Below are 27,311 nucleotides of genomic sequence, written 5' to 3' on the forward strand. Positions count from 1 at the left end.
GTTTTCCTTTAAAGTGAGCTCTTGACCAAGAATCATAACCTATATCCGCCAAGTATTTTTCGTGTTTTATATTCTTTCTCCATGCATATTTCTGCAATGAAACTTTCAAACTTAGACATCCGATAAGCTTCTGTTGCAGATTTGAACAAAGGTATGAGACCTTTTGTATGAAACATCACTTTAAAATTTTGCTCGATGTGACACATACAAAAGCCGTGATGAGATTATGGAAATATCATTTTTATGGCTTTAGCAATATTCTTGTGCCTATCAAATATAAATACCAATCGGTTGAGTCACTAATTTGTTCTTTCAACTTTGACATAAACCATGATCATGATGAATCATTCTCAGAATCCACAATTCCCCAAGCAATAGGATAAATTTGCCCATTGACATCTGGACATGTTGCAATGATTAACATTCCTCTGTATTTAAATTTTAAAAAAGCACATCAACACATATAACAGGTCTCATTGATGGATGAAAATCACGTATACTTGGTCCTAAGGACATGTAGAAATACAAAAAGTGATTATTCAGGTATGTTTGAATACCTGTAACTCTTCTATGATTACTCTTCTCCAAGACATAACAATATGATGGTAAATTCCCATAACTATGTTCAGGTGACCTCCAACAATAAGCTCAAGTGAATGCTCATTGGCCTTCAACTCCTTTTGATAACTCAAGTTAATATCGAATCCTCTACGTATATCACCTATGATGGTAGATGGATTATATTCTTGGTTAAGATGTTGCAACTTTGACATTATGTTCTTACCAATTGCCCAAATACTTGCTTTTCTATGTCCATCGTGTTGGAAATCCAACGACTATGTATGTACAGATTTATATTTATGTGGAGACCCGGGTTTAATAAACATAATAATAGTGCATAACCAAATCCAAAACATTTTTTTTTATAAAAATACCGATCTGGCGCAGCTGCGCTACATGTGACTAGCGCAGATGCGCTACATGGCTAGTGCATCTGCGTTAGGGAATCTAAAGGTGCAAAGTTCACTAACCTACTGAAGTTTGCACCGCATATCGCTGCAAGTGATGAAGCTCAAGCCGATCAATTTATAAATGGCTTGAATCCAGATGTGTTCACTCTTGTAAACTCGAGAAGACCGAATACCTTTGCTGATGCTTTGAATCGTGCAAAAGGAGCTGAATCAGGTATATTGAGGCAACGAGGAAAGTTATCTCCGCGATATATTGGGATGTATGAGATACTTGAGAAGATAGGCAATCTTGCTTATCGACTTGCATTACCTATGTCTTTATCTGGAATCATGATGTCTTTCAACGACAAAAATAAATTAGAAACGAACAAATTACGACATTAACAAGAACATAACCCAAGAATTTGAGGATAAAAGGGTTAGCATATGAGATAAGAAAATAGACTCAATAACATGCAAACAACAAAGAAGAATTCAAAAAAATTCTTCAAATGGCTTCAAATTCACAAGAGCATTATGTTGCAAACCTTTTCTCGATTTTGGATCCGTAGGAACTTTTATCAAAAGCTTCTGCATATCAACTCCCGAATTTTTCTTTGCCTTTTTGGGTTGAGGATAATTCTTCATCGTTCAAGCTCTTGATCATCTACAATTTGGGGAATGCATAGTTGATAGTCACCGTTATTTTCTTCCATTGCTAGAAAAAATATCTAATTATACGAAATGAATTGAGATTTTTTTGTTAAGTGTTCTCAGTTTTGTCATTGAGTTTAAAAACAAATAACTTTTGTTAATCGCAATATATAATGTGAATCACAACCTCTGAAGTTAAAAGTACTTGAATACTGAGTATAAAAATATGAACCCTTTATCAAGAAGTGTTTGCAACCACGAAAATTTAAGAACCAAATTATTTTTTTATTAAATGTAAATAATTTGGGAATATTTGATTTAATCCGAATTTATTAATTTTAATCCGAGTATATTTAATATGGAAATATTTAGAGTTTCGATTTAAATTCTAATACTCTTAAATTAAATATACTCGGATTAAAATTAATAAATTCGGATTAAATCAAATAATCTCGGGCCTTACATTTCTCCCCCACTAAGACATGAGTTCGTCCTCGAATTCATAAACAGTCTAGATATGCAGTTGGTATACTCATAAGAATAAAGAATAACAGAAAACGGAATAAGAATTCACATCAGTGGAATAGATAAGGAAATCTCTGCCTCATGTCTTCTTCAACTTCTCAGGTCGCTTCTTCAACTCCGTGTCGACTCCATTGAATCTTCACCAATGGAATGGTCTTTGTTCGGAGTTGCTTTTCCTTTTTATCGAGTACCTGAATCGGCTGTTCAAAATAGCAAAGAGTTTCATCTAACTCAGCTTCATAAGGTTGCAAGATATGAGCGTCATCAAATATATACTAATTTATAATGTTTTTTTTATTAATGTTTTTTTTGTTTGTATTTAGGAACTGTTGTTGAAGAAAAAATCATTATAATTAATTATAATTTTTATTTCATAAATAAATATTAATAGAAACATATTAATAAAAATTCTAATTATTTATTTCACATGTGTAACTTTTATATAAAGTAATTAATAAAAAAAAATTCACAGCTTTCATTAAAAAAAATACATATATCACCATTAAGTAAAAAAAAATTCCTCCAGGTCTGTGGGCCAACCCAAGCCCGTCTCGCCCGCCTAGGCCCGCACGGGTTGACCCGTCTTTAGTTGGGTTGAAACAACCTACTTAAATTGTATGGTGGGACGAGTCTAACTCAAATTAAAGGCTCTACTAACACCTAAATAACGCCTAGAAGATCCTAGATATTATGTCTTTTAAAATTGTAACACCCGGTATTTTTAAATACGTAAATCCGCCTGCATAATTAGATATTTAATTATTTAAATTTATGATTTATGGGTTAAATAATTATGTGAATTAGTTATGCATGATTTAATTTATTTTTAAGCATTTAACCCATAATTAGTGATTTTTATGATTTTTAGTATTTTTATTATTTAATCGCGTAGACGGGACCGTGGACGGACGAGATGACAACTTTCTAGCCAAATTATTTTATGAACCTTTTTGTAGCCTTAAAATATTATTTTGAGTTTTATTATCTCAAAATTTTAAGTATTTAATTTTATTTAATTTTAGGGGTCATTTTTATCCAAAATTAGTCAAAATATTGACTTTTTAGTATTTTTAAAATTCCCCTAATTTCTAATTTCGGGATTTTATAAATTATAATTTAAGTTTCTGATTTGAACTTTTATTTAGAATGTTTAAATTTTATATTATTTTTTTTAAAACTTTTAATTATTATTAATTAACCTAAAAACCTATTTTCTTAAATATTAAAACCTAATCTACCCAACCCCACACACACCCACACGTCACTTTCCCATCAGCCGCCATCCCACCCCTCCACTCTCCTTCCTCGACCCAGCAGCTCAAGAAGACACCATAGCCAAGATCTTTGAAGCTCCAAAGTTCATTTTTTGTCGCCCCGTCGTCCCGGAACCGTCCCACGCCCGTGTTTCTCGTCGTCTACGGTGAAAGGCATGATCTTTTTCTTATTTTTACGCTATATCAGTATATATATCATGTAAGTTATGGTAGGCATCTGAATCTTTTAAGTATTTTTCAGAAAATCGATTTAATGTTGTTGATTGCACGCATGATTCATGATTCACGAAAATTTTGTTGGCATGGCTTGGTTCGGGGCTGAGGGTTCGGTCAGGTAAGGTCCTAGGGTGCCTAAGGATCGAGCCATGGCAGGGTTTGGGGCTGAGAAGGGCTCGGCCGAATGGATTTAAGCTAGAAAGGTGCAGACGGCGCAGGCTAGGGTTCGGGAGAAGAGGGCTTCGGGTTCCTGGTTCCTGGCTGCATGGGGGCTGGGGCCTGGTCAGGTTAGGTCCGCCCGGACGTGGGCTACGTCCGGGCGGCGGCGCTCCGGCCAGGGGCGGCCGGAGCCGGCCGGCAGCAGGCCAAGAAGGCCTGCTGCTCTCGGCCGAGACGTAACAAGAGAGGGGGAAGTCGGGCTTAGGGTTTCTGGTGGTTTCCGGGTCGGGTCTTGGGTCCGGGTCGGGTCAGTATGTTAGTGGGTCGGGTTAAGTGGGTCCGGGTCCGGGTTATTTTAATTGGGCTCGGGTATTTTTATTTTTAAGTTTTTAAGTTAATTAGGAATTAAATAGGCTAATTAAATTCCCAAAAAAATTAATTAGTACCATTTAATTTATTTGGGTTCTATTAAATTATTTTGGGTTATTTTATTTATTTTTGGGCTTTTAATAATTTTTATTTAAATTTTTAAGTTGGCCAGAAATTTTTATGGGCTTGGGAGCCCATGAAAGTTATTGGGCCTGTTATTGGACTTTAGGACCCATTGGGCCAGGGACAGTGTTATTGGGCCTAATTTAGTCTTAATGGGCTTTGGTTGATTTATTGGGCCAAGTCTTAAGTTAATGGGCTTGCATGTCTAGGGCCAGCAGCTGAATCAAACCATGAGAAATTTGCATGTGTCCTGAGTTTATATTTAATTATTTTTATGCATGAAAAGTTATTTGAATATTTATATGATATTAGAAAATAACTTAAATATAAATGAAGGACACACAATTTATTTAAGTACATGCATTCATGAAATCAATTTTTATGCTATGATTGAAATTCTATGGTTGAGCAAATAAAAATATTTTAGGTGGAAATTGAAGTAGTGTGGCCATTTATGTATGGGCAGTTTCTGCCATTTATGTATGGGCAGTTTTCTGCCATTTATGTATGGGTGGTTCGCCACCAGCCTCGTACGATGGTTTCTTAGACTGATCAGTCGCACTATAAGTATGGGTCACACTTACGGATAGGACCATTCGATGTTAAGAAAATAAGTGCTCAACAACTCAAATATGTATGATATTATGTATGTTATGTATTATGTTATTTATGTTTATTTAAGTAAGTTATGTTATGTAATTTTAAGCATGCTCATTCATGTATATGTATGTATTAGTATTAAATTGATTTAAATTATTTTAAACCCTTGTTAGTATGCATGTTGGGCCTCTAGGCTCACTACACTGATATGGTACAGGTGAGTACGTAGAGGAGCAGGTTACTCCTACCGGTGGTGAGGATGTATGAGCAGTGCTGCAGTAGCCCCGTGACCGTGACAGCTTCTGAGTCACCATATATGTTATGTTATGATACATTTTAATATTTTCATGGGTTGAGGTGATTGAATATTTTATTAAATATTTTAGTGCATGCACACTTTTTATTTATTTTATTTATGCAGTACATTTTGAATTATAGAGGTTGACTCAGATAATTATTTATTTCAAAGATGCATTTTACTTAAGTATTTAATTGTTTATTTATTTAGTCATGTATCTATTTTAAATATTTTATTCTGTGCATATATGTATGGGCATATATGTACATATTTTATTTAGTAGTAAAAAAAAAAAAAAAATTTCCGCATATTTATTTATTATAGAGTTAGTGGGTCGTTTCAGTTGGTATCAGAGCACGGTCCTTGGAGGGGTCATTACTGCTATGCTAGCTCAGAAATCCACGCTACCGGTCTGTAAGTTTTAAGTGTTTATAGCATGATTTAATTCTTTGAATTTAAGTTAGCATTACTTTTAAACCACTTAGTTATGCATGACGATTTACGTAAAGTAATATGTGGTGGTGCAGAATGCCTCCCAGACCAGTGAACCGACGTGGGGGACCTCCACCTCCACCTCCGCCTCCACCGCCACCTCCGCAGAATCCTTTATCAGCATTGGAGCAGGCCAATGCTAATATGATGGCGGGTATTACTGCTCTGTTGGAGCAGGCTGCACGTCCCAGACTGTCCCATGAGGAGGACGTTGCTGAGAGGTTCCAGAAGAAGGGGCCCAAGGAGTTTGTTGGTACCACCGATCCTTTGGTGGCTGAGGGATGGATTCGCTCTCTTGAGTCCATCTTTGATTATATGGGGATCACAGACGCCGACAGGGTGAGCTGTGCGACGTACATGATGCGAGGCGATGCAGCCCTTTGGTGGGAGGGTGCAGTTAGAGGGGTCCATTTACCTACACTGACGTGGGCCGAGTTCAGGCGTATCTTCTACGCCAAGTACTTCACTGAGGATGTGCGCAGTCGCATGATCCGGGAGTTCATGAGTCTCCGTCAGGGGGACAGGTCTGTTGTGGAGTACGTGAGCCAGTTTGAGAGGGGCTGTCACTTTGTGCCCATGATTGCTGATAGTCCGCAGGAGAAGCTGCGGCAGTTTGTGGAGGGCCTGAAGGCTGAGATCAGGCATGACGTGCGTATGGCAGACGTCTTTACATATGAGTCTGCAGTCAGCAGGGCCTTGCGTTCCGAGGAGGGACGGAGAGAGATACAGAGAGAGCAGCAGGGTAAGAGGCAGTTTTTGCAGACAGGGTATCAGCGACCATCTTCGCAGCCACCTGCGAAGAAGCAGTCTACAGGGCCATCTAAGGGCCCGAATCAGCAGAGGCCTCAGGGGAAGCCACAGCAGCAGACTAGGGGCGGGGCCCCTACTCCAGGGAGATATCCAGTATGTCCGAAGTGTCAGAAGATGCATTCCGGGCAGTGTCTTATGGGAGCAGGAGTCTGCTATCGTTGCAAAGAGCCGGGGCATCAGATTGCCAACTGCCCGCAGAGGCAGAACGTCAGTGGGCGAGTATATGTGATGCAGGCAGAGGAGGCTGACCCAGATACCTCCTTGATCACCGGTATACCTAACCCCTAGACCTTTTTCAATTCTTTGCTTTTGTTTATTGCGATTATATTTGAATGCCTGTTACTTGAGTTTAACTATCAGCATGCTAGAATAAGAATTTTGTTTCTTTGTGATTAGAATTAAGGGTTGTAGTGTTTTAACCTTGGGAGCGTAGTAGTATGAATTGTTGGGAATCTTCTGCGTGCAGGAAGAATTCTAGTTGGAGGCAACTCCACGTTTGCGTTGCTAGATTCAGGAGCCACGCATTCGTTTATCTCCCGAGATTTTATCAGACGGATAGGCATTACACCGGAGGTTGTCGACTGTGGTTACGATGTTACCATGCCATCCGGACAGACTATCACTACCACTAGTGTCATCAGGGATCTGGAATTGGAGTTGCAGGGACACTCCATTCGAGCAGATCTAGTGGTTCTTCCATTGACCGGGTTTGACTTGATTTTGGGTATGGACTGGCTATCAGTTAATGGAGCTTCGATTGATTTCCGACGTAGGACAGTGTCAGTAAAGCCAGCGGGAGGTGAGATGTTTACTTTCTTTGCATCTCAGTCTAGCAGTATTCCTCAGATGATATCACTTGTTCGTGCGAGGAAATTATTGCGCCATGGATGTCAGGGCTTTCTTGCTAGTGTGGCCACTACCTCAGACATTTCTAGCAGATCTTTATCAGATATAGAGGTGGTACGTGATTATCCAGATGTTTTTCCTGACGATGTTGCAGGAGTTCCACCAGTGAGAGAGGTGGAGTTCAGTATTGATTTGTTGCCGGATACTGTGCCTATCTCTAAGGCACCGTATCGACTTGCTCCTACAGAGATGAGAGAGTTGAAGGAGCAGATTCAGGAGCTGTTGGAGAAGGGCTTTGTTCGTCCTAACTTTTCTCCATGGGGAGCTCCAGTGTTGTTTGTGAAGAAGAAGAAGGACGGCAGCATGAGATTGTGCATCGACTACCGAGAGCTCAACAGAGTCACAGTGAAGAATAAGTATCCACTACCGAGGATAGAGGATTTATTCGATCAGTTGCAGGGAGCTTCGGTATTCTCCAAGATCGATTTGCGATCTGGTTACCATCAGCTGAGAGTCAGAGATTCAGACGTGTCTAAGACTGCCTTTAGGACACGATATGGGCACTATGAGTTCTTGGTGATGCCCTTTGGGTTGACCAATGCTCCAGCAGTTTTTATGGATCTCATGCATCGTGTCTTCCAGCCGTATCTAGATCAGTTTGTCATTGTATTCATTGATGACATATTGATCTACTCGAGGAGCATTGAGGAGCATATACAACATTTGCATACAGCCTTGCAGACTTTGAGGGAGCATCGACTGTTTGCAAAGTTCAGTAAGTGTGAGTTTTGGTTGGAGCAGGTGGCGTTTCTAGGCCACATTATTTCTAGGGATGGGATTGCAGTGGATCAGTCCAAGGTGCAGGCAGTGAGGGATTGGGGGATTCCAAAGAATGCTTCGGAGATTCGCAGCTTCTTGGGTTTAGCAGGATACTATAGGAAGTTCATCAAGGGTTTTTCCTCTATTGCAGTACCCTTGACTTCCTTAACCAAGAAGAACACGAAGTATATTTGGAGTCCAGATTGTCAGAGGAGCTTTGATCAACTGAAGGATGCACTTACTTCAGCACCTGTGTTAGCTATGACAGTGCCACATGAGGAGTTAGTGGTGTACACCGACGCGTCCAAGCTTGGTTTGGGCGCGGTACTTATGCAGAGTGGCAGAGTTATCGCATATGCGTCGCGACAGTTGAAGATTCATGAGCAGAACTATCCGACGCATGATTTGGAGCTTGCAGCAGTGGTATTTGCGTTGAAAATCTGGAGGCACTATCTGTATGGCGAGAAGTGCAAGATTTTCACAGACCACAAGAGTCTCAAGTACTTCTTCACACAGAAGGAGTTGAACATGAGACATCGCAGATGGTTGGAGTTGGTGAAGGACTATGACTGTGACATTAGCTACCATCCGGGTAAAGCTAATGTAGTGGCCGATGCTTTGAGTCGGAAGTCGTCAGTGGTATCATGTTTGACCGTACAGTTACAACTACAGAGCGAGATTCAGAGATTTGGCTTGGAGTGTTATCCGAGTGGTTGTGCACCGAGCTTGTCAGTGTTGACGGTGCAGCCAGTTCTGCGAGATCGGATTAGAGAGGGACAGTCTACTGATGAGGAGTTACAGCGATGGAGACAGAGAGATGAGGCTAGAGGTAATCTCTTGTATACAGTGGAGGATGGTATTGTTCAGTACCGTGGTAGGATGTGGGTACCGAACGTCGATCAGTTGAGAGCTGAGATTTTGGCAGAGGCTCACACATCTCCGTACTCCATTCACCCCGGAAGTACGAAGATGTACAAAGACTTGCAGCTATTGTATTGGTGGCCCGGGATGAAGAGTGACATCGGGAGAGTGGTGTCAGAGTGCTTGACTTGTCAGCAAGTCAAGGCAGAGCATCAGCGTCCAGCAGGACTTCTTAGACCTCTTCCTATTCCGGAATGGAAATGGGAGAATATTACGATGGACTTTGTGGTTGGCTTACCGAGGAGTGCCAGAGGTTGCACAGCGATTTGGGTGATTGTAGATAGACTCACCAAGTCAGCTCATTTCTTGCCGGTGAAGACTACTTATACTTTGACACAGTATGCAGAGCTTTACATCAGAGAGATTGTTAGACTTCATGGCATACCAGTGTCTATTGTGTCAGACAGAGATCCGAGATTCACATCTGCGTTTTGGAAGAGTCTGCACACAGCTTTGGGGACGAGGCTTTTGTTCAGTACAGCATTTCATCCCCAGACAGATGGTCAGTCTGAGAGAGTGATCCAGGTTCTCGAGGATCTTCTGAGAGCTTGTGTCATCGATTTTCGAGGATCTTGGGAGACTAGACTGCCATTAGTGGAGTTTACCTATAACAACAGCTTTCAGTCGTCTATAGGTATGGCTCCTTATGCAGCACTTTATGGGAGGAGATGTAGATCTCCGGTGCATTGGGATGAGGTTGGTGAGAGGATTTTGTTGGGTCCAGAGATTGTGCAGCAGACAGCTGACATCGTGACGCAGATTCGAGAGAGGATGAGGACTGCGCAGAGTCGGCAGAAGAGTTATGCAGATGCCAGACGGCGCGATTTGGAGTTCGCAGTAGGTGATCACGTATTCTTGAAGGTGTCACCTATGAAGGGAGTAGCGCGTTTTGGACGGAGAGGCAAGCTTAATCCGAGATATATAGGGCCATTCGAGATCTTGGAGCGAGTGGGCACGTTGGCCTATCGTTTAGCTCTACCTCCAGGGCTAGCGGCAGTGCACAACGTTTTCCATGTATCCATGCTTCGGAGATATGTCTCCAACCCGTCGCATGTGTTGGATTTCGAGCCCTTACAGTTGCCACCGGATCTTGTATACGAGGAGAGACCAGTGCGGATCTTGGCTAGAGAGGAGCGGAGGCTTAGGAAACGGGTCATACCGATGGTCAGAGTCCAGTGGCTGAATCACTCGGAGGAGGAAGCTACTTGGGAGACCGAGGAGGATATGAGGACTCGCTACCCGGAGTTGTTCGGGTAAGTACTTTAATTTCGAGGACGAAATTCAATTTAAGGGGGGGAGAATTGTAACACCCGGTATTTTTAAATACGTAAATCCGCCTGCATAATTAGATATTTAATTATTTAAATTTATGATTTATGGGTTAAATAATTATGTGAATTAGTTATGCATGATTTAATTTATTTTTAAGCATTTAACCCATAATTAGTGATTTTTATGATTTTTAGTATTTTTATTATTTAATCGCGTAGACGGGACCGTGGACGGACGAGATGACAACTTTCTAGCCAAATTATTTTATGAACCTTTTTGGAGCCTTAAAATATTATTTTGAGTTTTATTATCTCAAAATTTTAAGTATTTAATTTTATTTAATTTTAGGGGTCATTTTTATCCAAAATTAGTCAAAATATTGACTTTTTAGTATTTTTAAAATTCCCCTAATTTCTAATTTCGGGATTTTATAAATTATAATTTAAGTTTCTGATTTGAACTTTTATTTAGAATGTTTAAATTTTATATTATTTTTTTTAAAACTTTTAATTATTATTAATTAACCTAAAAACCTATTTTCTTAAATATTAAAACCTAATCTACCCAACCCCACACACACCCACACGTCACTTTCCCATCAGCCGCCATCCCACCCCTCCACTCTCCTTCCTCGACCCAGCAGCTCAAGAAGACACCATAGCCAAGATCTTTGAAGCTCCAAAGTTCATTTTTTGTCGCTCCGTCGTCCCGGAACCGTCCCACGCCCGTGTTTCTTGTCGTCTACGGTGAAAGGCATGATCTTTTTCTTATTTTTACGCTATATCAGTATATATATCATGTAAGTTATGGTAGGCATCTGAATCTTTTAAGTATTTTTTAGAAAATCGATTTAATGTTGTTGATTGCACGCATGATTCATGATTCACGAAAATTTTGTTGGCATGGCTTGGTTCGGGGCTGAGGGTTCGGTCAAGTAAGGTCCTAGGGTGCCTAAGGATCGAGCCATGGCAGGGTTTGGGGCTGAGAAGGGCTCGGCCGAATGGATTTAAGCTAAAAAGGTGCAGACGGCGCAGGCTAGGGTTCGGGAGAAGAGGGCTTCGGGTTCCTGGTTCCTGGCTGCATGGGGGCTGGGGCCTGGTCAGGTTAGGTCCGCCCGGACGTGGGCTACGTCCGGGCGGCGGCGCTCCGGCCAGGGGCGGCCGGAGCCGGCCGGCAGCAGGCCAAGAAGGCCTGCTGCTCTCGGCCGAGACGTAACAAGAGAGGGGGAAGTCGGGCTTAGGGTTTCTGGTGGTTTCCGGGTCGGGTCTTGGGTCCGGGTCGGGTCAGTAGGTTAGTGGGTCGGGTTAAGTGGGTCCGGGTCCGGGTTATTTTAATTCGGCTCGGGTATTTTTATTTTTAAGTTTTTAAGTTAATTAGGAATTAAATGGGCTAATTAAATTCCCAAAAAAATTAATTAGTACCATTTAATTTATTTGGGTTCCATTAAATTATTTTGGGTTATTTTATTTATTTTTGGGCTTTTAATAATTTTTATTTAAATTTTTAAGTTGGCCAGAAATTTTTATGGGCTTGGGAGCCCATGAAAGTTATTGGGCCTGTTATTGGACTTTAGGGCCCATTGGGCCAGGGACAGTGTTATTGGGCCTAATTTAGTCTTAATGGGCTTTGGTTGATTTATTGGGCCAAGTCTTAAGTTAATGGGCTTGCATGTCTAGGGCCAGCAGCTGAATCAAACCATGAGAAATTTGCATGTGTCCTGAGTTTATATTTAATTATTTTTATGCATGAAAAGTTATTTGAATATTTATATGATATTAGAAAATAACTTAAATATAAATGAAGGACACACAATTTATTTAAGTACATGCATTCATGAAATCAATTTTTATGCTATGATTGAAATTCTATGGTTGAGCAAATAAAAATATTTTAGGTGGAAATTGAAGTAGTGTGGCCATTTATGTATGGGCAGTTTCTGCCATTTATGTATGGGCAGTTTTCTGCCATTTATGTATGGGTGGTTCGCCACCAGCCTCGTACGATGGTTTCTTAGACTGATCAGTCGCACTATAAGTATGGGTCACACTTACGGATAGGACCATTCGATGTTAAGAAAATAAGTGCTCAACAACTCAAATATGTATGATATTATGTATGTTATGTATTATGTTATTTATGTTTATTTAAGTAAGTTATGTTATGTAATTTTAAGCATGCTCATTCATGTATATGTATGTATTAGTATTAAATTGATTTAAATTATTTTAAACCCTTGTTAGTATGCATGTTGGGCCTCTAGGCTCACTACACTGATATGGTGCAGGTGAGTACGTAGAGGAGCAGGTTACTCCTACCGGTGGTGAGGACGTATGAGCAGTGCTGCAGTAGCCCCGTGACCGTGACAGCTTCTGAGTCACCATATATGTTATGTTATGATACATTTTAATATTTTCATGGGTTGAGGTGATTGAATATTTTATTAAATATTTTAGTGCATGCACACTTTTTATTTATTTTATTTATGCAGTACATTTTGAATTATAGAGGTTGACTCAGATAATTATTTATTTCAAAGATGCATTTTACTTAAGTATTTAATTGTTTATTTATTTAGTCATGTATCTATTTTAAATATTTTATTATGTGCATATATGTATGGGCATATATGTACATATTTTATTTAGTAGTAAAAAAAAAAAAAAAAAATTTCCGCATATTTATTTATTATAGAGTTAGTGGGTCGTTTCAAAAATAGTATATTTTATCAATAATAATAATAATTTATGTACCAAAATTATTTTTATTAATTAATATTAATACCTAGGGGTATTCATATTTCGGATAAAACCGAAAAAACTGGAAATCCAAATCGAAAAAATCAAAAACCGAACAGAACCGAAAATCGTATTTTATAATTCGGATATAAATATTAAAATCGAAGTTTATTTGGTTTGGTTTTGGATTATATATGTCAAAACCGATCGAAAAAAACGAAATTGAATTAAATTAATAATTTTATTTATATTTTATATTTATATTATATATGGTATGAGATGAGATGATATTTAGTGAATGAATAATCATTTTGAATAATTTTTAGTTGATTGCTGTTTATTTATTCATTGTTGTCGTTTATGTAATTTATAGTTGATTAATTGAATCTTGTTTATGTAATTTTTAGTTGATTGTTTTTTATGTAAGTCATTTAAATTTTATTTTTAAGTTTTTACTAAGAAATCATGTAAAAAAACATATTATATTTTACAATGTATTTATATTATTAATTTTAATAATTGTATCAAAATTGAAATAACCATATCAAAATTTGTTTTGTTTTTTTAAAAATATTATAAGACTGTGGTTGGATGTTTGTTCTTGTATTATTTGTTATTTTTTTGTTTTTTTACTATATGACTATAAATTTAAGTTGTGTGTTGGGGTATTTAAATTATATGTTGGATGAAATTTATATTTATTTTATTGTGTTATGTATTATTAATGATCAAATCGACCAAACCGAACCGTATAAACCGGTCCATTATAGTGCAAAAATCAAACCAAACCAAAGTAGAACAATTTGACTTCGAATTATATTTTTTATAAAGCGAAAACCAAAAAATCAAACCAAAATTAGACAAAATAAAACCGAACCGACGAATAAACACCCTATTAATGCCTTTTAAAATTCCCCATGTTATAGAAATTTTCATTATTTTGGAAAATCTTACGGCCCAAGACTTCTCCGCGGGCACCGTCTAATCCCCACACCGCGACTTTTCCATTCCACACGACACGGCCACGAACTCCTCCAGAACCTCCTCTGTCTTCCTAACCCCCTTTCGATTTCCGTTCCCTGAATCGGAACTTCGCCACAATGGGAAGTGGTTCGTCGGAGACGAAATTGGTGCAGGAACTGATTCTATACGCCGCCAGCGCCGCCCTCAGCTGCTTGGTGTTGTTCGTCGGGCTCAGGCATCTCGACCCTAACCGTGAAGCTTCGAAAAAAGCTATGGAGAACAAGAAGGAAATCGCCAAGCGTTTAGGCCGACCTCTCATCCAGACAAATCAATACGAGGTTACTTTCACCTGTGGTGTGTTTCTTTTCATTACGAGAAATTATCGAATTACTCCCGTTTTGCATCCTTGTGCCGGTAGATAGGTTTTAAGCATTTTTATTAGTTGAGAATATACTGCTTGCTTCCGAAATTTGACCATGTAGACTTTAGGATGAAGTCCATTGGAGGTTAAGTAGATGCTTTTGATAAGTTTGATTGATATGATATTGTGGATAAGTATCAGGTTTACTAAACTTAGATAAAGATTGCAGAAGTGTGTTTCCTGAAGATGCACTGCATTTGGGCAGATAATTGATCCAGAGCCAGGGGCAGATTCCATGTACACCCCTTAAATATACAATTTTTCAAAATTTATGTGTAACACTAGTGAATACATCACCCCCTCGCCACACTTGTCACTAGACGAATTATTTGTATTCATTCCTACCAGTGCCTTTGAGGTTAAGACTTTTTTTTTTGGTGCTTGTTGGTATTTTGAGAAGTGCTGGCATTTGATGATCTATCAGCTAATTGAAATGAATCCACCATTAATTTTGTGTCTACATGCCCTGTAAGTTGAAGAATCGTTGCTGCACCGTTTTGCATATCTGACTGAAGTTTCAGTTGAAATTTTAATGTTTTTTGGTAAGCGACTGAAGCAAGCTTTATGCTTTGACCGTTGAAATTGCTTAACTGCTGGGTGTCTGTAAGTAAATATGCCCTGCTTATTCCATATTGCTTTCATAATGACACAGGATGTTATAGCATGTGATGTAGTCAACCCTGATGAAATAGATGTGAAATTTGACTCTATTGGAGGATTGGATGCCATTAAACAATCATTGTATGATATAGTCATTCTTCCACTGAGAAGACCCGAGCTGTTTTCTCGGGGGAAGCTTCTTTGTCCACAAAAAGGTGTTTTGCTATATGGACCACCAGGCACTGGGAAGACGATGCTTGCAAAAGCAATTGCAAGAGAGTCAGGAGCTGTTTTTATCAATGTTAGAATATCTAATCTAATGAGCAAATGGTTTGGCGATGCACAGAAATTAGGTATAGCTCCCAAAATTTCTTAAACTCCTTTCGGCTTTCTCTGTATCGCATTTTCTGGATTGTGTGTATTTGAATGTTTGTGACGTCTGAAGAAACTGTGAGATGGATTGGTTTTTGCGCATTTTGAGTTAGTTTGTAGATGTGTCAATGCTATGGATGATGAGACTGGATTTTTCGATAGTTGTTGAGAGCAATATATATTGTTTTTAAAAGTGACTAACTTATCCATTTATTTTAAGCAGAATGACAGTAAGAAGAATTGGGTGGGGCTTTGTTTCACAATTATCTTATGTTAATCAAGGGTTTCTTATATAGCTAGAACAGTCCTAGTGTGAATATTAATTTTATTTTTTCAAAAATTAAAATATATATTTGAAAGAAGGAGGAGGAGGAGAAGCGGTTATCTATTTCATTTTTTCAAAACATTTATGAGATACAGAACTTTTTAAGCTTTAATACACATTAGTTTTGTATTAGTAAGATTTGAAGACACTTGGGGTTTTTAAGAGTTCTCTGTAATTTTCTTCTATTTATTTTTGCTGTACTATTTTCGCAGTGGCTGCTGTATTCACCTTGGCCTACAAGCTCCAACCAGCTATTATTTTCATTGATGAAGTGGATAGTTTTTTAGGCCAACGCAAGAGTACAGATCATGAAGCACTGACCAATATGAAGACCGAATTTATGGCTTTGTGGGATGGTTTCACCACTGATCGTAAGTTTATTCATAATCTCTTACAACTACTTTTCCCTGCTCCATGATTAGAGTTTTGCCTTGTGAGGTTCCTCCATGTTCATTTCAAGATTATGGGTTTTGTTAGATAGTATCTACGTTTGAATGATGTGAATTGGTTGATGTAGAAAACGCTAGGGTGATGGTACTTGCTGCAACTAATCGTCCATCAGAACTTGATGAAGCAATTCTCCGGCGTCTTCCTCAGGCATTTGAAATTGGGATTCCTGATCGCCGAGAAAGAACAGCTATATTGAAGGTTCTGTTAAAGGATGAGAAGGTAGCAGATGACATTGATTATGAACGAATTGCTGGTCTATGTGATGGATACACTGGTTCAGATCTTCTAGAACTTTGCAAAAAGGCAGCCTATTTTCCTATTCGGGACCTGCTGAATGACGAGAAGAGTGGAAAGCCATCTCCGGTTGGTACTTTCTTTCTTTTTTTCTTCTTTTTTTGGTTACATTGGGGGTGGGGGATCTTTTGCTTTAACCTGGGCTTGAACCTTGATCTCTTCGTCCCCTACTGGGAGAGATTAAGGTGGTTGCGCAGCCAGTATTTTCTTTCTTGCTTATTTATGTTAAAGTTTGCTTGCCATTAGCACTACTCTAAACTTGTGTTTTTTATACAAGTCAGTCTTGTTGAATTGGCTATGCTCTTTTGGTCCACAGGAATTTGTACAATATCTTACAAATTGGCAATGATGACTTTATGCGATTTTAATTATTGTTACCTCGAAACATACTATTGCCAAATGTTGCCTGTGTCCAAACTTCATGGGCCACGGTAATGAATGCTTAATTTGAGAGGGCTGGATGTCCAAATGTTTTATCTTATATATAAATGGCGTTGTTCCTTTTCAGGAGCCAAGACCATTATCAATGCATGATATAGAGAGGGTCCTTGCCACAACCACGAAAACGAAAGTTGCAGCTGGTGAATACAGCCGATTAAGCTCACTGTCTTCAGGATGGTCACCACACAGAGAATCAGATGATTATCAAATTGCCATTAATGAGCTTTCGAAGCTCGTGGTTTCTCAAATTTTGAACATTCGTTCGGATGCTCAAGATCGTTAACCACCAAATGCTTTCTCATAGCTTTAGGTAGTGTTTGGGAGAGAGAGCTTTTTCTTCACAAATTTTTGAAATTTTGTGAAGGAAGAAGAAAAATCTGAAAAATGCTTCTTAGAAGCTCTCCAAAACACTACACACAATACTAGTTGCTTATATTGTATGCCACTAAATTAAGCTTCCTATGTTGATACCTTCTTTCGAAATGCAATCACGCATGAATGTTTGCTTTATGCCATTTTTTGCATGCTGTCTTCTTATATTATAATCTTTTTACAATGGCTCACTTTCCCATGATCTGGGAAAAATCCTTGTTTTGGTCCCTATACTGTCTAAGATACTTTGTCCCCGATTATTTCAAGATAACAATTTTGATCCCTCGTCATTCATATTATGGACAAAAATAGTTCTATTTGCTGCTTATATGCGCGGCCGTCGTCACCTCAACACCACCTTTTCTTCACCTGTCCTTTTGTCGATCCCTAGCTGCGACGTCGAGTATATGCAAATCCGTGTGGTATATATATATATTTGAATAACTAATCATTGATGGACATATAATATGGGATTGAGGGATGTACCTTGACTCGTTATTAACTCCCACAATATTTAAACTTTTATATTGTTTAATCAAATACTAGCAGACAGACAACAGACATCCATGAAAAGGAAATCAAGTCATTGCGATAAGAAATTGTTTGGATTAGTCGAAGAGAGATTTTAGTAACTTGCATAAGATTTTGCAGATGTTGTCCATGCAATTGAAGTTCTGATTTTTCTGAAAACAATTTGCTCAGGACATGATTTTCTTTTAAAATATTGAAAACTACCCTATAGATTAATATTTGGGTGGTTTTAAATGAATGGCCAATTTTAACGTGCATTGAGAAATAAAATAATCGGGTTATTTGGATCACATTTTGACGAAGGTTTCAACAAAAAATCATGTTTTTGAGACGGTGACATATATGTATATGAGTATATCGATATGATTTATTTGTACAGTTTAATATAAAAGTTAGTCACAAAAACTTTTGTGAGTCACAAGTTAATTTTGGTATGGTATATTGGATATGAACATATGGTTTTCGATACGGTACGGTATTTCATCCCTGAATGAGGTCGATCATCTCACTGATAATATCTATGCAACCATCTCATAGGAAATCTATTGGCTGTCCAAGATTAATATTCTTTCGCAAGTTAGGTACGAGATCCATATCATAAAATTAATCAGTGAGGTAATCTTATAAAAGTTTTTTCGTTCACCAAATTGATTTGAAAACATTATTCTAAGGAAGCTTCTTTTATAATAATATAGTACTTTTTTAGAAAAAAAAGATTTTATGTAGGGATGACAACGGGGCGGGTCTAGGGCAGGTTTGGCTAAACCCGAGACCCGCCCCGCCTCCCTTTGAACCCGTCCCGCGAACCCGGCGGATCCAATCCAGGTTACACCCGTTAGACTCGCTATAAATTAAATAATTTTAAATTTATTAAAATAAAAAATAAAAAGTTAAAAGATTAACAAATATCATTGAATTTAATTTCAAAAATAGATTTATAATATTTAAGACAAAAAATAAATTATTTTCACAAGTTTAAATTTATTAACTTGTAATTAATTAATATTTATTAACTAAAAAATGTTATAATGATTTATTTTTATACTAAACATAATAAAATAAATTCATTTCAATTCGATAATATTACACATTCAAATTATGGATAAAATATTAATTATTTAGTATAATAATATAATTATATATTATTAATATTACATAAATATTTTATATTTATATATATACATGAATATTTTTAATTTATATATATATATAATACTTTGGCGGGGCGGGTCCGGGGCGGGTTTGCCCAAACCCGAGACCCGCCCCGGACCCACTTGTGGACCCGCTCTGGCGGGTCTTGACCCGCCCCATCAGGATGGGTTTGATGCAAAACCCGCCCCATTATCATCCCTAATTATATGGTCTAGCTAGGTGTCAAAGATTCATTGTGAAAATACCAACCAAACCAAATAATTTCCCGTCCCTTTAAGTAAAATTTGTTGTTGAGATTATGATACTAACTTTTCGGTTCGGATGTGATATTTTATAATCTATCGAGTTTATCTTAACAATATTGATATGACGCATAATTTAGATTTTAGAGACACCGATGCATTTTCACATGTTGAGATTTTCAAATCATTCGTCTATTTAAAAAGATTGTATACATTTGATGTATTGCCAATTGATATGACAAGACACGACAACATAATTTATTTTTTGAACAAATTATGAGCGGGGTCCATGCTCGACACCGTTCGAGGGGGTTTTTTCGATCCTATCCATGGATGGTGTGGAAGCACATAATTAGTCTAATTATGTGGAACTCACATAAAATTATGTGAGACCCGCATAATTTGACCAATCATGTGCTTTCACCTATCATATAGGGTAAAACCCATGAGATAGAATGAAATTTTGCGTTCGAGGGATCGGGGCCTCGTGGTTTCTAGCCCCCTATTAATCGAGCCACAATAGGCAGCATTGACGCATGCCTTGAGTTCACGCGAACAAAGTTAGTTAATTAAAACTGAACCCATCATTTACCTAAAGCCTAAGCCCAGGCTAGTATCCCTGTATCAGTATCAAATGGGCCCCATTTATTTTTATTTCCTTTATTTTGCCAACCAAACACGCCCTATGGAATAATCGCACACTTTGGCTTTGGACTTGGGCGACTTTGTCTCCATCAACTGTCGATGTGATCGCATTACACTTCCCTCACTCTTATGATCTTCAGTTAAGATCTTTACATCTTCTTATGGTAGTGGCGGTATTCGAATTTTTTGCGTTTAATACAAGTAATTTCCAAATTATTTCACATTATGACCTGAAATTCTTTCTGTTTGTGAAGTGCGATTGTTTGATTTGCGGTTGTATGCTTCGGTTACGATGTGGAGCTTAAGATTTTGAGGAATTTTGCTGCAGGTGTTGCGTTAGGAGTTTGCTTTCTGTTAGGGTTTGATTTCAGCAATGGTAAAAGTTTCGGTGTTAGCTTTAATGATGAATTTTTGTTGCTGGTATATTTCATGCCTTGACGAGTTTTAGTGTGGTTGTTCCAGAATTATATTATCGGAGCGTTTAAGCCTGCATGCAACATATCTGTTACATTTACGGATGGGAAAGCTCGAAAGCAGGTGTACATTTCAAGCGTTCCTGACTTCTTTACTGTGAAAGTGCTTGACGAACTATGAATTTATGCTAGTGAATTTTTCTTATTTTATGGGCAGAGGCGAGGCTAATGTTCTTTTGCATTATCTAACAAAGTTCAGTGGATGGGTTTTTGGAATTTTCACATGGCCAGTCTATAATTTGGTTTATTATAGTAGTTGATTTCTGTTCTTGTTTTCCTGACATTATATTGTACCTAATAGTGTGTAATTGATCAGAGCGAGTAAACACATGTTTTGAATTTTTATTCGGTTTGGATGTTTGGTAACTAAGATTTCTTTGCTTATTTTATCTGCTGTCAGTGATGGAAAGACAAGCTCATGGTTTCTATATTGTATGTACCATTGTTATCTTAGGTCCCATTGAAGAAGGAGAATGGTCGGACAGTGATGGTCCCACTCTTCCAAAGTCGAGAAAATATATCTGGAAAGGTATTTCTTACTTGTATTATCATACCAGTTTGGAAAAAAAATAAAACTTTTAAGTTGAAATTTGGTTTGTTAATAATGTGCATGTTCACCCATGAGTTGTGTTTTCAGATATCTGTTGTACCTGTCTCTGGGAAGAAGGTAGAACACAATGGAATCAAAGTAGAGCTTCTTGGTCAAATAGGTTTGTTTTCTCTTGATGTTGTCGATGTTATTCAGAGCATTCAGGTTCAGTTTTACTTCTATGTTGTTGTATGAACTAAGTTTTCTGGTCGCCACTTCATCTTGAACTTCCCTAGTTTTGTTTTAGTTCTTTTTATTTATATCAGATTGACTTAATTATGAATACAGAAATATTGTAGACTGAAACAATATCACGATTAGTTTCTGTTTGTAGAAATGTTTTTTGACAGAGGCAACTTCTACGACTTCACTTCTCTGGGTAAGTACTATCATTTATTTTATTACTCATTGAAGCTGCATATCGGCTGTCTATGTGCTTTATCTAAACTTTTTGGCACCACAACTCATAACATTGCTTATTTGAGTTTCTTATTCATAAAAAAAAGTGTGCTTTAAGAACAATAAGCATGCTATTCTGCTTCATAGTTTCACACCCTTTATCTGTCTTCTATTTATGCATGTAGTTCGTGAACTGGATGTTCCTGGTGAATTGTATGAAAAGAAAACATTTCCCTTCGAATTTTCAACTATTGAGATGCCATACGAGACATACAACGGAGTAAATGTGCGACTTAGGTGAGTTAATTGTGTATAGTTTATGGTCCTGTACAGTCAATATGTTTTGGCTGTTTCTGTACTGGCAAAATGATGTGTTCTCAATATTTACCATGCATGGTGCGTAAAGCAGAAAGTGTGCCCGTGGAAAGACTTGTTTCTAGATACTTAGGAAAATATTGACCACCTATGACCAAGGGGTCTTTGGTTTTTGAAGTCTGTTATGCCGTTCTTGATCCTTTTGCTGACTGCTGTAATTTGTAGACAGTAGAATTTTTTTTTGTTCCGTTTGTGATCTCCAAAGTTTTGCTTTGCACATAGATTCATTGCATAAAGTTATATATCAAGCATCTGTTTGCGAAAGTTCACAACCAGTTGCTGTTGCAGCATAGAGACTTGGATATGTGAATAGCACAAAGATTATGTCCTTGTTGCCTTCTCTCTTGTTCTGACATTTGATTTTTAGCTTTCATTTTTCCAGAGTCAGATGTTAAATCTTTATCAGAATGTTGTGCTTGTTTCAGGTATGTCCTGAAGGTGACAATAAGTCGGGGCTATGCTGGCAGCATAATTGAATATCAAGATTTTGTGGTGAACATCTTCTCCTAAAATTTTGCAGATTATCCTATGCAGTGTATTCCCGTTAGAGGACATGTATTAACACACTCACTATTCTTCTGAACATTGTTCAAGTAGATCATTACCTAGTTGTGGTATGAGATTAGTGCGAATTGATAATATTCAAAATCCACCAGGCTTGCTTGGTTTTGTTTTGGGTTTTGGAAAATACTTTGGGAAATGTTTTGGGAGAATAAATGTTTACTGTTGTTTTAGGAAAATAGAATTGTCATTTACAAATCATGTAAAAAAATATCAGATAAAACTATTTTACGTTTCAAATATAATTTTGAGCTATAATATAATATAATACCAGTCAAAGAGAATAGTTATGTTCGGAGATGTGAAAATGAACGAAAACATATGTTGGGGAGAAGGTCATGAAAATAGGTGATATTGTTTGTTTATATTTTGAGAGAGAGAATGTCTACAGAAAATAAAAACAAAGGGGCTAGTTTGTTTGTCACTCCTTGAAAATGAGTCAAATGACACTTGTAGTTTAATTTTGTGGGAAGAAAATCTTTTAAATGCTTATCTCTATGTTAGAGGAGGTAATTTTTACCCTTGTCTCATCGGGGAATCTGTAATTTCTCTTTATATGAACTCAGAGTGGCATCATTGTTGGAGGCTCTTTCATACCTTCTGTTTGTTACCTGTGTTTTTAACTTAATTTCCACCCCAATCTTCTGTATTTGAGCCTCCATGTACCTGAGATTGGATAGTTATGAGGACAGAAACTCTTGAAGAGGAGAGAGATTGCTTCTGGAAGCAGTTTCTATTTTCTGCATATTTTTACTGTGCTGTGCATCTGTAATTTTGTTGAGTTCAAAACTGCCTCGTGTTAATGAGCTTTCAATATCTGTGATCTGGTCATTTTGATTTAGTCATATGTTTTGTGGTGTATCAGGTTTGGAATTATACTCCCCCTCCATCAATCAACACCAGCATCAAGGTATACTGTTATTTATATTGACTTTTATATTCATGTTTTCCAAGTTACAGTCATACTTTTCTGAGATTGCAAGTAATGGGAAGGATATTTGGATCATAATCTTCAACTATTTCTGTCACATTATGCAACATTGAGGTATTCTCCTTTGATTTATACATGTATATACATGTTTCAATAATCTTGGTCTTCTGGTTGTAGATGGAAGTTGGAATCGAAGACTGCCTTCATATTGAGTTTGAGTACAATAAGAGCAAGTAAGTATTACATACTACCTTTTAATTAATAATCAAACAGATGTACTTCCTTCAGTTTGGGATGGAACTGAATTCTGGTATTTGTAGTGAGTAAACTCAAGTACTATTTCTTTTTGGTTTTTTCAGTTCAGTTTCTTTTTGGGTCTAAGCAACTCTGGTCACTTATGTGACATTGCCGGGTTTTACTTTCACCTAAGTTGATTGGGTATTTTTACACAACCATCTGAGGATCAGCAAAACCTGTCTGCAATCAAATTTTTTTCTTTTACTCGAGTGCTATGTTTTATCTTCTTTTGAAATTAAAGATGGCAGACGATCTCATACTGATAAGGATTTTTTTAATATCCAGGTATCATTTGAAAGATGTTATTTTAGGCAAAATATATTTTCTCCTTGTAAGAATTAAGATTAAAAATATGGATCTTGAGATTAGACGCAGAGAATCGACAGGGTCAGGGACTAACACACATGTTGAGACAGAGACGCTAGCAAAGTTTGAACTTATGGATGGTGCTCCAGTCAGAGGTACATTAAGAACTATTCTTAATTTTCCTATATGTTTGTATGTACCGGCGATAAAGCTCATTGTTAGCATTTCTTCTCTTTTTGATTCTTGATAGTATCCTCTTTGTTTTCCCTTTCCCTTTTGTGTTAACCCGTGTCTTTATTTCCTCGGAAAAAGTTCCACTCTACTGTAACTTTTGGATAAGTTGGATAATTTACTGGACAAGTGCTTGTTTTGACAGGTGAATCAATTCCTATAAGATTGTTCCTTAGCCCCTACGAGCTAACCCCAACATATCATAACATCAACAACAAATTTAGCGTAAAGTACTACTTGAACCTTGTACTTGTGGATGAAGAGGACCGTCGATATTTCAAGCAACAAGAAATCACAATGTACCGACTTGGTGATGCACCTTCATCATGAATTCACTTAGGAGTGCGGAAGATTTGCCTGGTCATGATGCTGTGTGAAGTCCGTCTGTCTATGGTTTGGCTTGTGAGTGTACAAATCTGTAAAAGCTTACCTTGTCCCTTTTAGTTATGCTCATGTTCGGTACAAAATACACATTTGTATGTAGAATAATTATGAACTTTAGCCATATAGAGATATTATGCTAGGGCTCTTCTGTCGGCATTTTAGACAACTTTCGGCTTTTTTTGGGATGTTGAAACGCAACAGTTGGATGATTGAGTTTATTGTAGTGCATGCATGCATTTAATTAAGCATCAAAAACTTTTTAGAATGTGGCGAAAAATTGCAGGACCTTGATCTCTACAATCGATCTTGTTTCTTTACGCACGCATGAACTCACTAAGACTCAAACCTCACTTGACAAAACAATCACATCACAACTTGCTCAAGATAACTTTTTCAGACTGAGCTTCAATCTTCAGATACTGTTGGCAAGTCTTCCTTAAACCAGTTGTAAAGCCCCCCTTCCAAGTGATAGACATTTGTGTAGCCATTGAGAACCAGCAAGTAAGCTGCTATGAATGACCTGCATTGAGTAGAGTATTACAAATGTTTGTAGGCTTTCTACTTAATTAGGTTATACCTACAGACTACAAGCTTCATGTCGCCCTCGTCAAAAGATGAGAATCACAAACCATACAAATTAAACCTGACCTTACATCCGCGCCTGAATCTTCTTTTTGTGTCTGAATCATGTTTTACCTGAAGTTATTGAAAAGCCTGAAGGCCTAGGCTCAAACTCAACGACACTCAGCTCTCGCGCCTTAATTTAAGCCAAGGTTCGGCTACCCAATAAAGTGCAAGCTGGTGGGGGCTCTTAAGACTCGGGACTTCTTAAGCGAGCTCAAAACATAGGAATGGTAAATCATTAAATCTTTCAGTGTATAATTGTTAGTGTTCCCATATCAACTCCAAAAACAAGTGCAGAGTGACGGTTGATTTTTTAGGGAAGGTTGGTTAGTTTTTAGGATTTGGGCTCTTCTCATACCTGATGAGTCATGGCCTAAATAAATGCAAGATGACACTAATCTGTAGTCTAATGAGTATTTACTTCAATCCACCAAATCATCTTCTAGGACGCCCCATCTTTTACAAGGCGCAGAAAAGCCTAGGTTTCTACTATACTCGTGAGCATAAGGCATTCATTTTGCTTCGAAATAACTATGGTTTTTGCCATTCATTCTCATGATTGAGGAGTAATACTGATATATGTTCTAGTCCTGTTTTGACTATTTCTCCGGGCTTTCAATGCATCTTTATTGTGTTACGGCATAACCGAGGACAAACCAAGGAATCGAGTAGAAGGAGGGGAGGTTGGAGATGGCCTATAGGTATTTGGGATGGTGAAGATAGCTAGATAGGAAATACAAATAGAGGTGAGGAGAACCTTGACTGCTGGCCCTCTGGAAGATTTTGTGTAGGCTTGGTCGTTCCTCCAGTTGAACAGGCCACTATAATCTTTGCATCCTTGGGTAATTTTGATTCCACACCTGCTTGCACGAAGCAATAGCCCTTTGAGTAAATAAATTTTGTTTTTTTTTCAGGAGTTCCAAGTCTAAGTATCGTTTGCATCTTACTTGAGATGAATTCAGGGTTCTCCTCCGTTCCCGCAAAGATGCCGAAAAACGCAAATGCTGCTCTCCTTGCAATGTCCCATGCAGTCCACTCCTTTATAAGCCTGTATATTTGCACATTAACGGCACCTTCCGGATGAGCCTGCACCAAACAACAGTCCAGCAGTAAGATGGAGCGAAATGAAATGCAAATATGCACTCTTTTCGTCTCATTTCGGCAAATTTCCAAGTGTTCAACCTGCAACCATCCTACTTCCATCTAACATCTCAAATATTGTCCACCGATACTTTTGATCCCGGAATTTGTCCATTCACATAAACCAAGAAACATTTGGGATTTAGTAGTTCTACAAGGGACTGGTGAAAATAGGACTCACCTCTTTGAATTCTGCCTCTGGCCGTACATCAAGAATGACAAAGTTGTTTTCTTTTGTGAGCCGCAATGCTTCCTTTGCATCCACACTCCTTACCTGCAAAACTTTGTCCACTTATCCATATCCACTTCTCACCAAACAGACACCCCAACTATACAATGAGGCCTAAAATGGGAAAGTTATTGAGCAAACAAAAACAAGGGTTTTGAAGATTATTTTTAAGTTTAGATTAATGAACGATTGGTTTAGGCCAATTTCCTCCCCAGTAATACCTGTTTTCCTCACCTTTTTTTCTAGCAGAACTTGTCGTTTGATCTTCCAATCTTCTTCAGCTGATTCTCCCAAAGAAAGAACGGAAACATTCAGTTTGATCCACAGACAAACAATGATAGAGAGACGTGTGTTTGTTTATTTATCTTTATCTACCTGGTGATTTGGCAGTTTTTGTAGCAGCATTCTGAATGCTCAGTGGCCTAAAGCTTCTTGATATTTTACCCACTTTTGTACCAGTAGACTCGATGCTAGAGTTAAAATTGTAAGTAAGAGTTGAAGAATGGAACTTGGGATGTAGAGAAGATGAAGCAGATGTGTGTGGACTAATTGAAGTAACCCCAGCCATTTCTCAGATATCTCTAGATGGATATATGTATGTATGTATGTATGTTTCTTTTCCAGGTTGAGATGAACAAATTCTTTGGTTCGATGATATTTCTTTTCATGTCGATGCTAACATTTTTTAATGCCAAGAGAGGATAGAAGTGGGCCCCTTTTGGAAGAAAAAGAGGAGATATTTTGGCTTAAACACAATCTAAATTTGTGGTGGTGGTGTAGTGGATTTCTTCACCTCATCTATTTGTTTTTCTCACATCATGATTGGACATATATTTGTTTTCCTCGGTGTTGCATGGTTTGAACGATTACATATTTGTAAAGCTTCGTACAATTTTTTTTT

The 27,311-nt window shown here is 37.8% G+C and overlaps 4 protein-coding genes across 10 annotated transcripts; 3 read left to right on the forward strand and 1 right to left on the reverse strand.

The window, feature by feature from the left end:
- The first annotated feature begins 9,827 nt into the window (after positions 1-9,827).
- Positions 9,828-12,701, forward strand: LOC140872628 (uncharacterized). Its single transcript, XM_073275516.1, has 2 exons — positions 9,828-10,309; positions 12,613-12,701. The coding sequence occupies exons 1-2, from the start codon at positions 9,828-9,830 to the stop codon at positions 12,614-12,616; spliced, it is 486 nt and encodes a 161-aa protein (XP_073131617.1). The 3' UTR covers positions 12,617-12,701.
- Positions 12,702-14,022: 1,321 nt separating this feature from the next.
- Positions 14,023-17,463, forward strand: LOC140872523 (uncharacterized). Its single transcript, XM_073275373.1, has 5 exons — positions 14,023-14,364; positions 15,100-15,400; positions 15,957-16,115; positions 16,262-16,557; positions 16,997-17,463. The coding sequence occupies exons 1-5, from the start codon at positions 14,164-14,166 to the stop codon at positions 17,210-17,212; spliced, it is 1,173 nt and encodes a 390-aa protein (XP_073131474.1). The 5' UTR covers positions 14,023-14,163; the 3' UTR covers positions 17,213-17,463.
- Positions 17,464-19,882: 2,419 nt separating this feature from the next.
- LOC140872436 (vacuolar protein sorting-associated protein 26A-like) lies at positions 19,883-24,530 on the forward strand. Of its 6 annotated transcripts, none has more exons than XM_073275253.1 (12): positions 19,886-20,010; positions 20,200-20,247; positions 20,334-20,408; positions 20,799-20,873; positions 20,982-21,054; positions 21,268-21,312; positions 21,518-21,629; positions 22,133-22,199; positions 23,134-23,178; positions 23,377-23,432; positions 23,782-23,957; positions 24,179-24,530. In XM_073275253.1, exons 2-12 carry the CDS (start codon positions 20,245-20,247, stop codon positions 24,361-24,363), a joined length of 912 nt encoding a protein of 303 aa, XP_073131354.1. In that variant the 5' UTR covers positions 19,886-20,010; positions 20,200-20,244; the 3' UTR covers positions 24,364-24,530. The 6 variants fall into 6 exon arrangements, with proteins under 6 accessions (XP_073131359.1, XP_073131354.1, XP_073131358.1 ...); XM_073275257.1 differs by having other exon boundaries at positions 19,931-20,035; positions 20,126-20,247; XM_073275254.1 differs by having other exon boundaries at positions 19,936-20,072.
- A 154-nt stretch (positions 24,531-24,684) lies between these two features.
- LOC140872437 (rhodanese-like domain-containing protein 14, chloroplastic) lies at positions 24,685-27,101 on the reverse strand. 2 transcript variants are annotated; one of them, XM_073275260.1, is made up of 6 exons: positions 26,786-27,087; positions 26,645-26,691; positions 26,363-26,455; positions 25,989-26,127; positions 25,799-25,901; positions 24,685-24,937 (listed from the first exon to the last, which is right to left on the reverse strand). In XM_073275260.1, the coding sequence occupies exons 1-6, from the start codon at positions 26,976-26,978 to the stop codon at positions 24,823-24,825; spliced, it is 690 nt and encodes a 229-aa protein (XP_073131361.1). In that variant the 5' UTR covers positions 26,979-27,087; the 3' UTR covers positions 24,685-24,822. The 2 variants fall into 2 exon arrangements, with proteins under 2 accessions (XP_073131361.1, XP_073131360.1); XM_073275259.1 differs by having other exon boundaries at positions 25,799-26,127; positions 26,786-27,101.
- Positions 27,102-27,311: the final 210 nt, after the last annotated feature.

The sequence above is a fragment of the Henckelia pumila genome, unplaced genomic scaffold, assembly GCF_033568475.1.
Source record: "Henckelia pumila isolate YLH828 unplaced genomic scaffold, ASM3356847v2 CTG_466, whole genome shotgun sequence".
Taxonomy (NCBI): domain Eukaryota; kingdom Viridiplantae; phylum Streptophyta; class Magnoliopsida; order Lamiales; family Gesneriaceae; genus Henckelia; species Henckelia pumila.

What these genes read in the sequence shown, in the direction of transcription:
- LOC140872523 (XM_073275373.1), top strand. Translation starts at nt 14,164, where the DNA reads ATGGGAAGTGGTTCGTCGGAGACGAAATTGGTGCAGGAACTGATTCTA. An exon ending in TGGCGATGCACAGAAATTAG is followed by an intron (nt 15,401 to 15,956) that starts GTATAGCTCCCA and finishes CTATTTTCGCAG; the next exon opens with TGGCTGCTGTATTCACCTTG. An exon ending in AGAGTGGAAAGCCATCTCCG is followed by an intron (nt 16,558 to 16,996) that starts GTTGGTACTTTC and finishes GTTCCTTTTCAG; the next exon opens with GAGCCAAGACCATTATCAAT.
- LOC140872628 (XM_073275516.1), top strand. Translation starts at nt 9,828, where the DNA reads ATGAGGACTGCGCAGAGTCGGCAGAAGAGTTATGCAGATGCCAGACGG.
- LOC140872437 (XM_073275259.1), bottom strand. Translation starts at nt 26,978, where the DNA reads ATGGCTGGGGTTACTTCAATTAGTCCACACACATCTGCTTCATCTTCT. An exon ending in AAAAACTGCCAAATCACCAG is followed by an intron (nt 26,692 to 26,785) that starts GTAGATAAAGAT and finishes TGGGAGAATCAG; the next exon opens with CTGAAGAAGATTGGAAGATC. An exon ending in CAGAGGCAGAATTCAAAGAG is followed by an intron (nt 26,128 to 26,362) that starts GTGAGTCCTATT and finishes TGTTTGGTGCAG; the next exon opens with GCTCATCCGGAAGGTGCCGT.
- LOC140872436 (XM_073275253.1), top strand. An exon ending in GAGAAAATATATCTGGAAAG is followed by an intron (nt 20,874 to 20,981) that starts GTATTTCTTACT and finishes TTGTGTTTTCAG; the next exon opens with ATATCTGTTGTACCTGTCTC. An exon ending in TTTGAGTACAATAAGAGCAA is followed by an intron (nt 23,433 to 23,781) that starts GTAAGTATTACA and finishes TTTAATATCCAG; the next exon opens with GTATCATTTGAAAGATGTTA.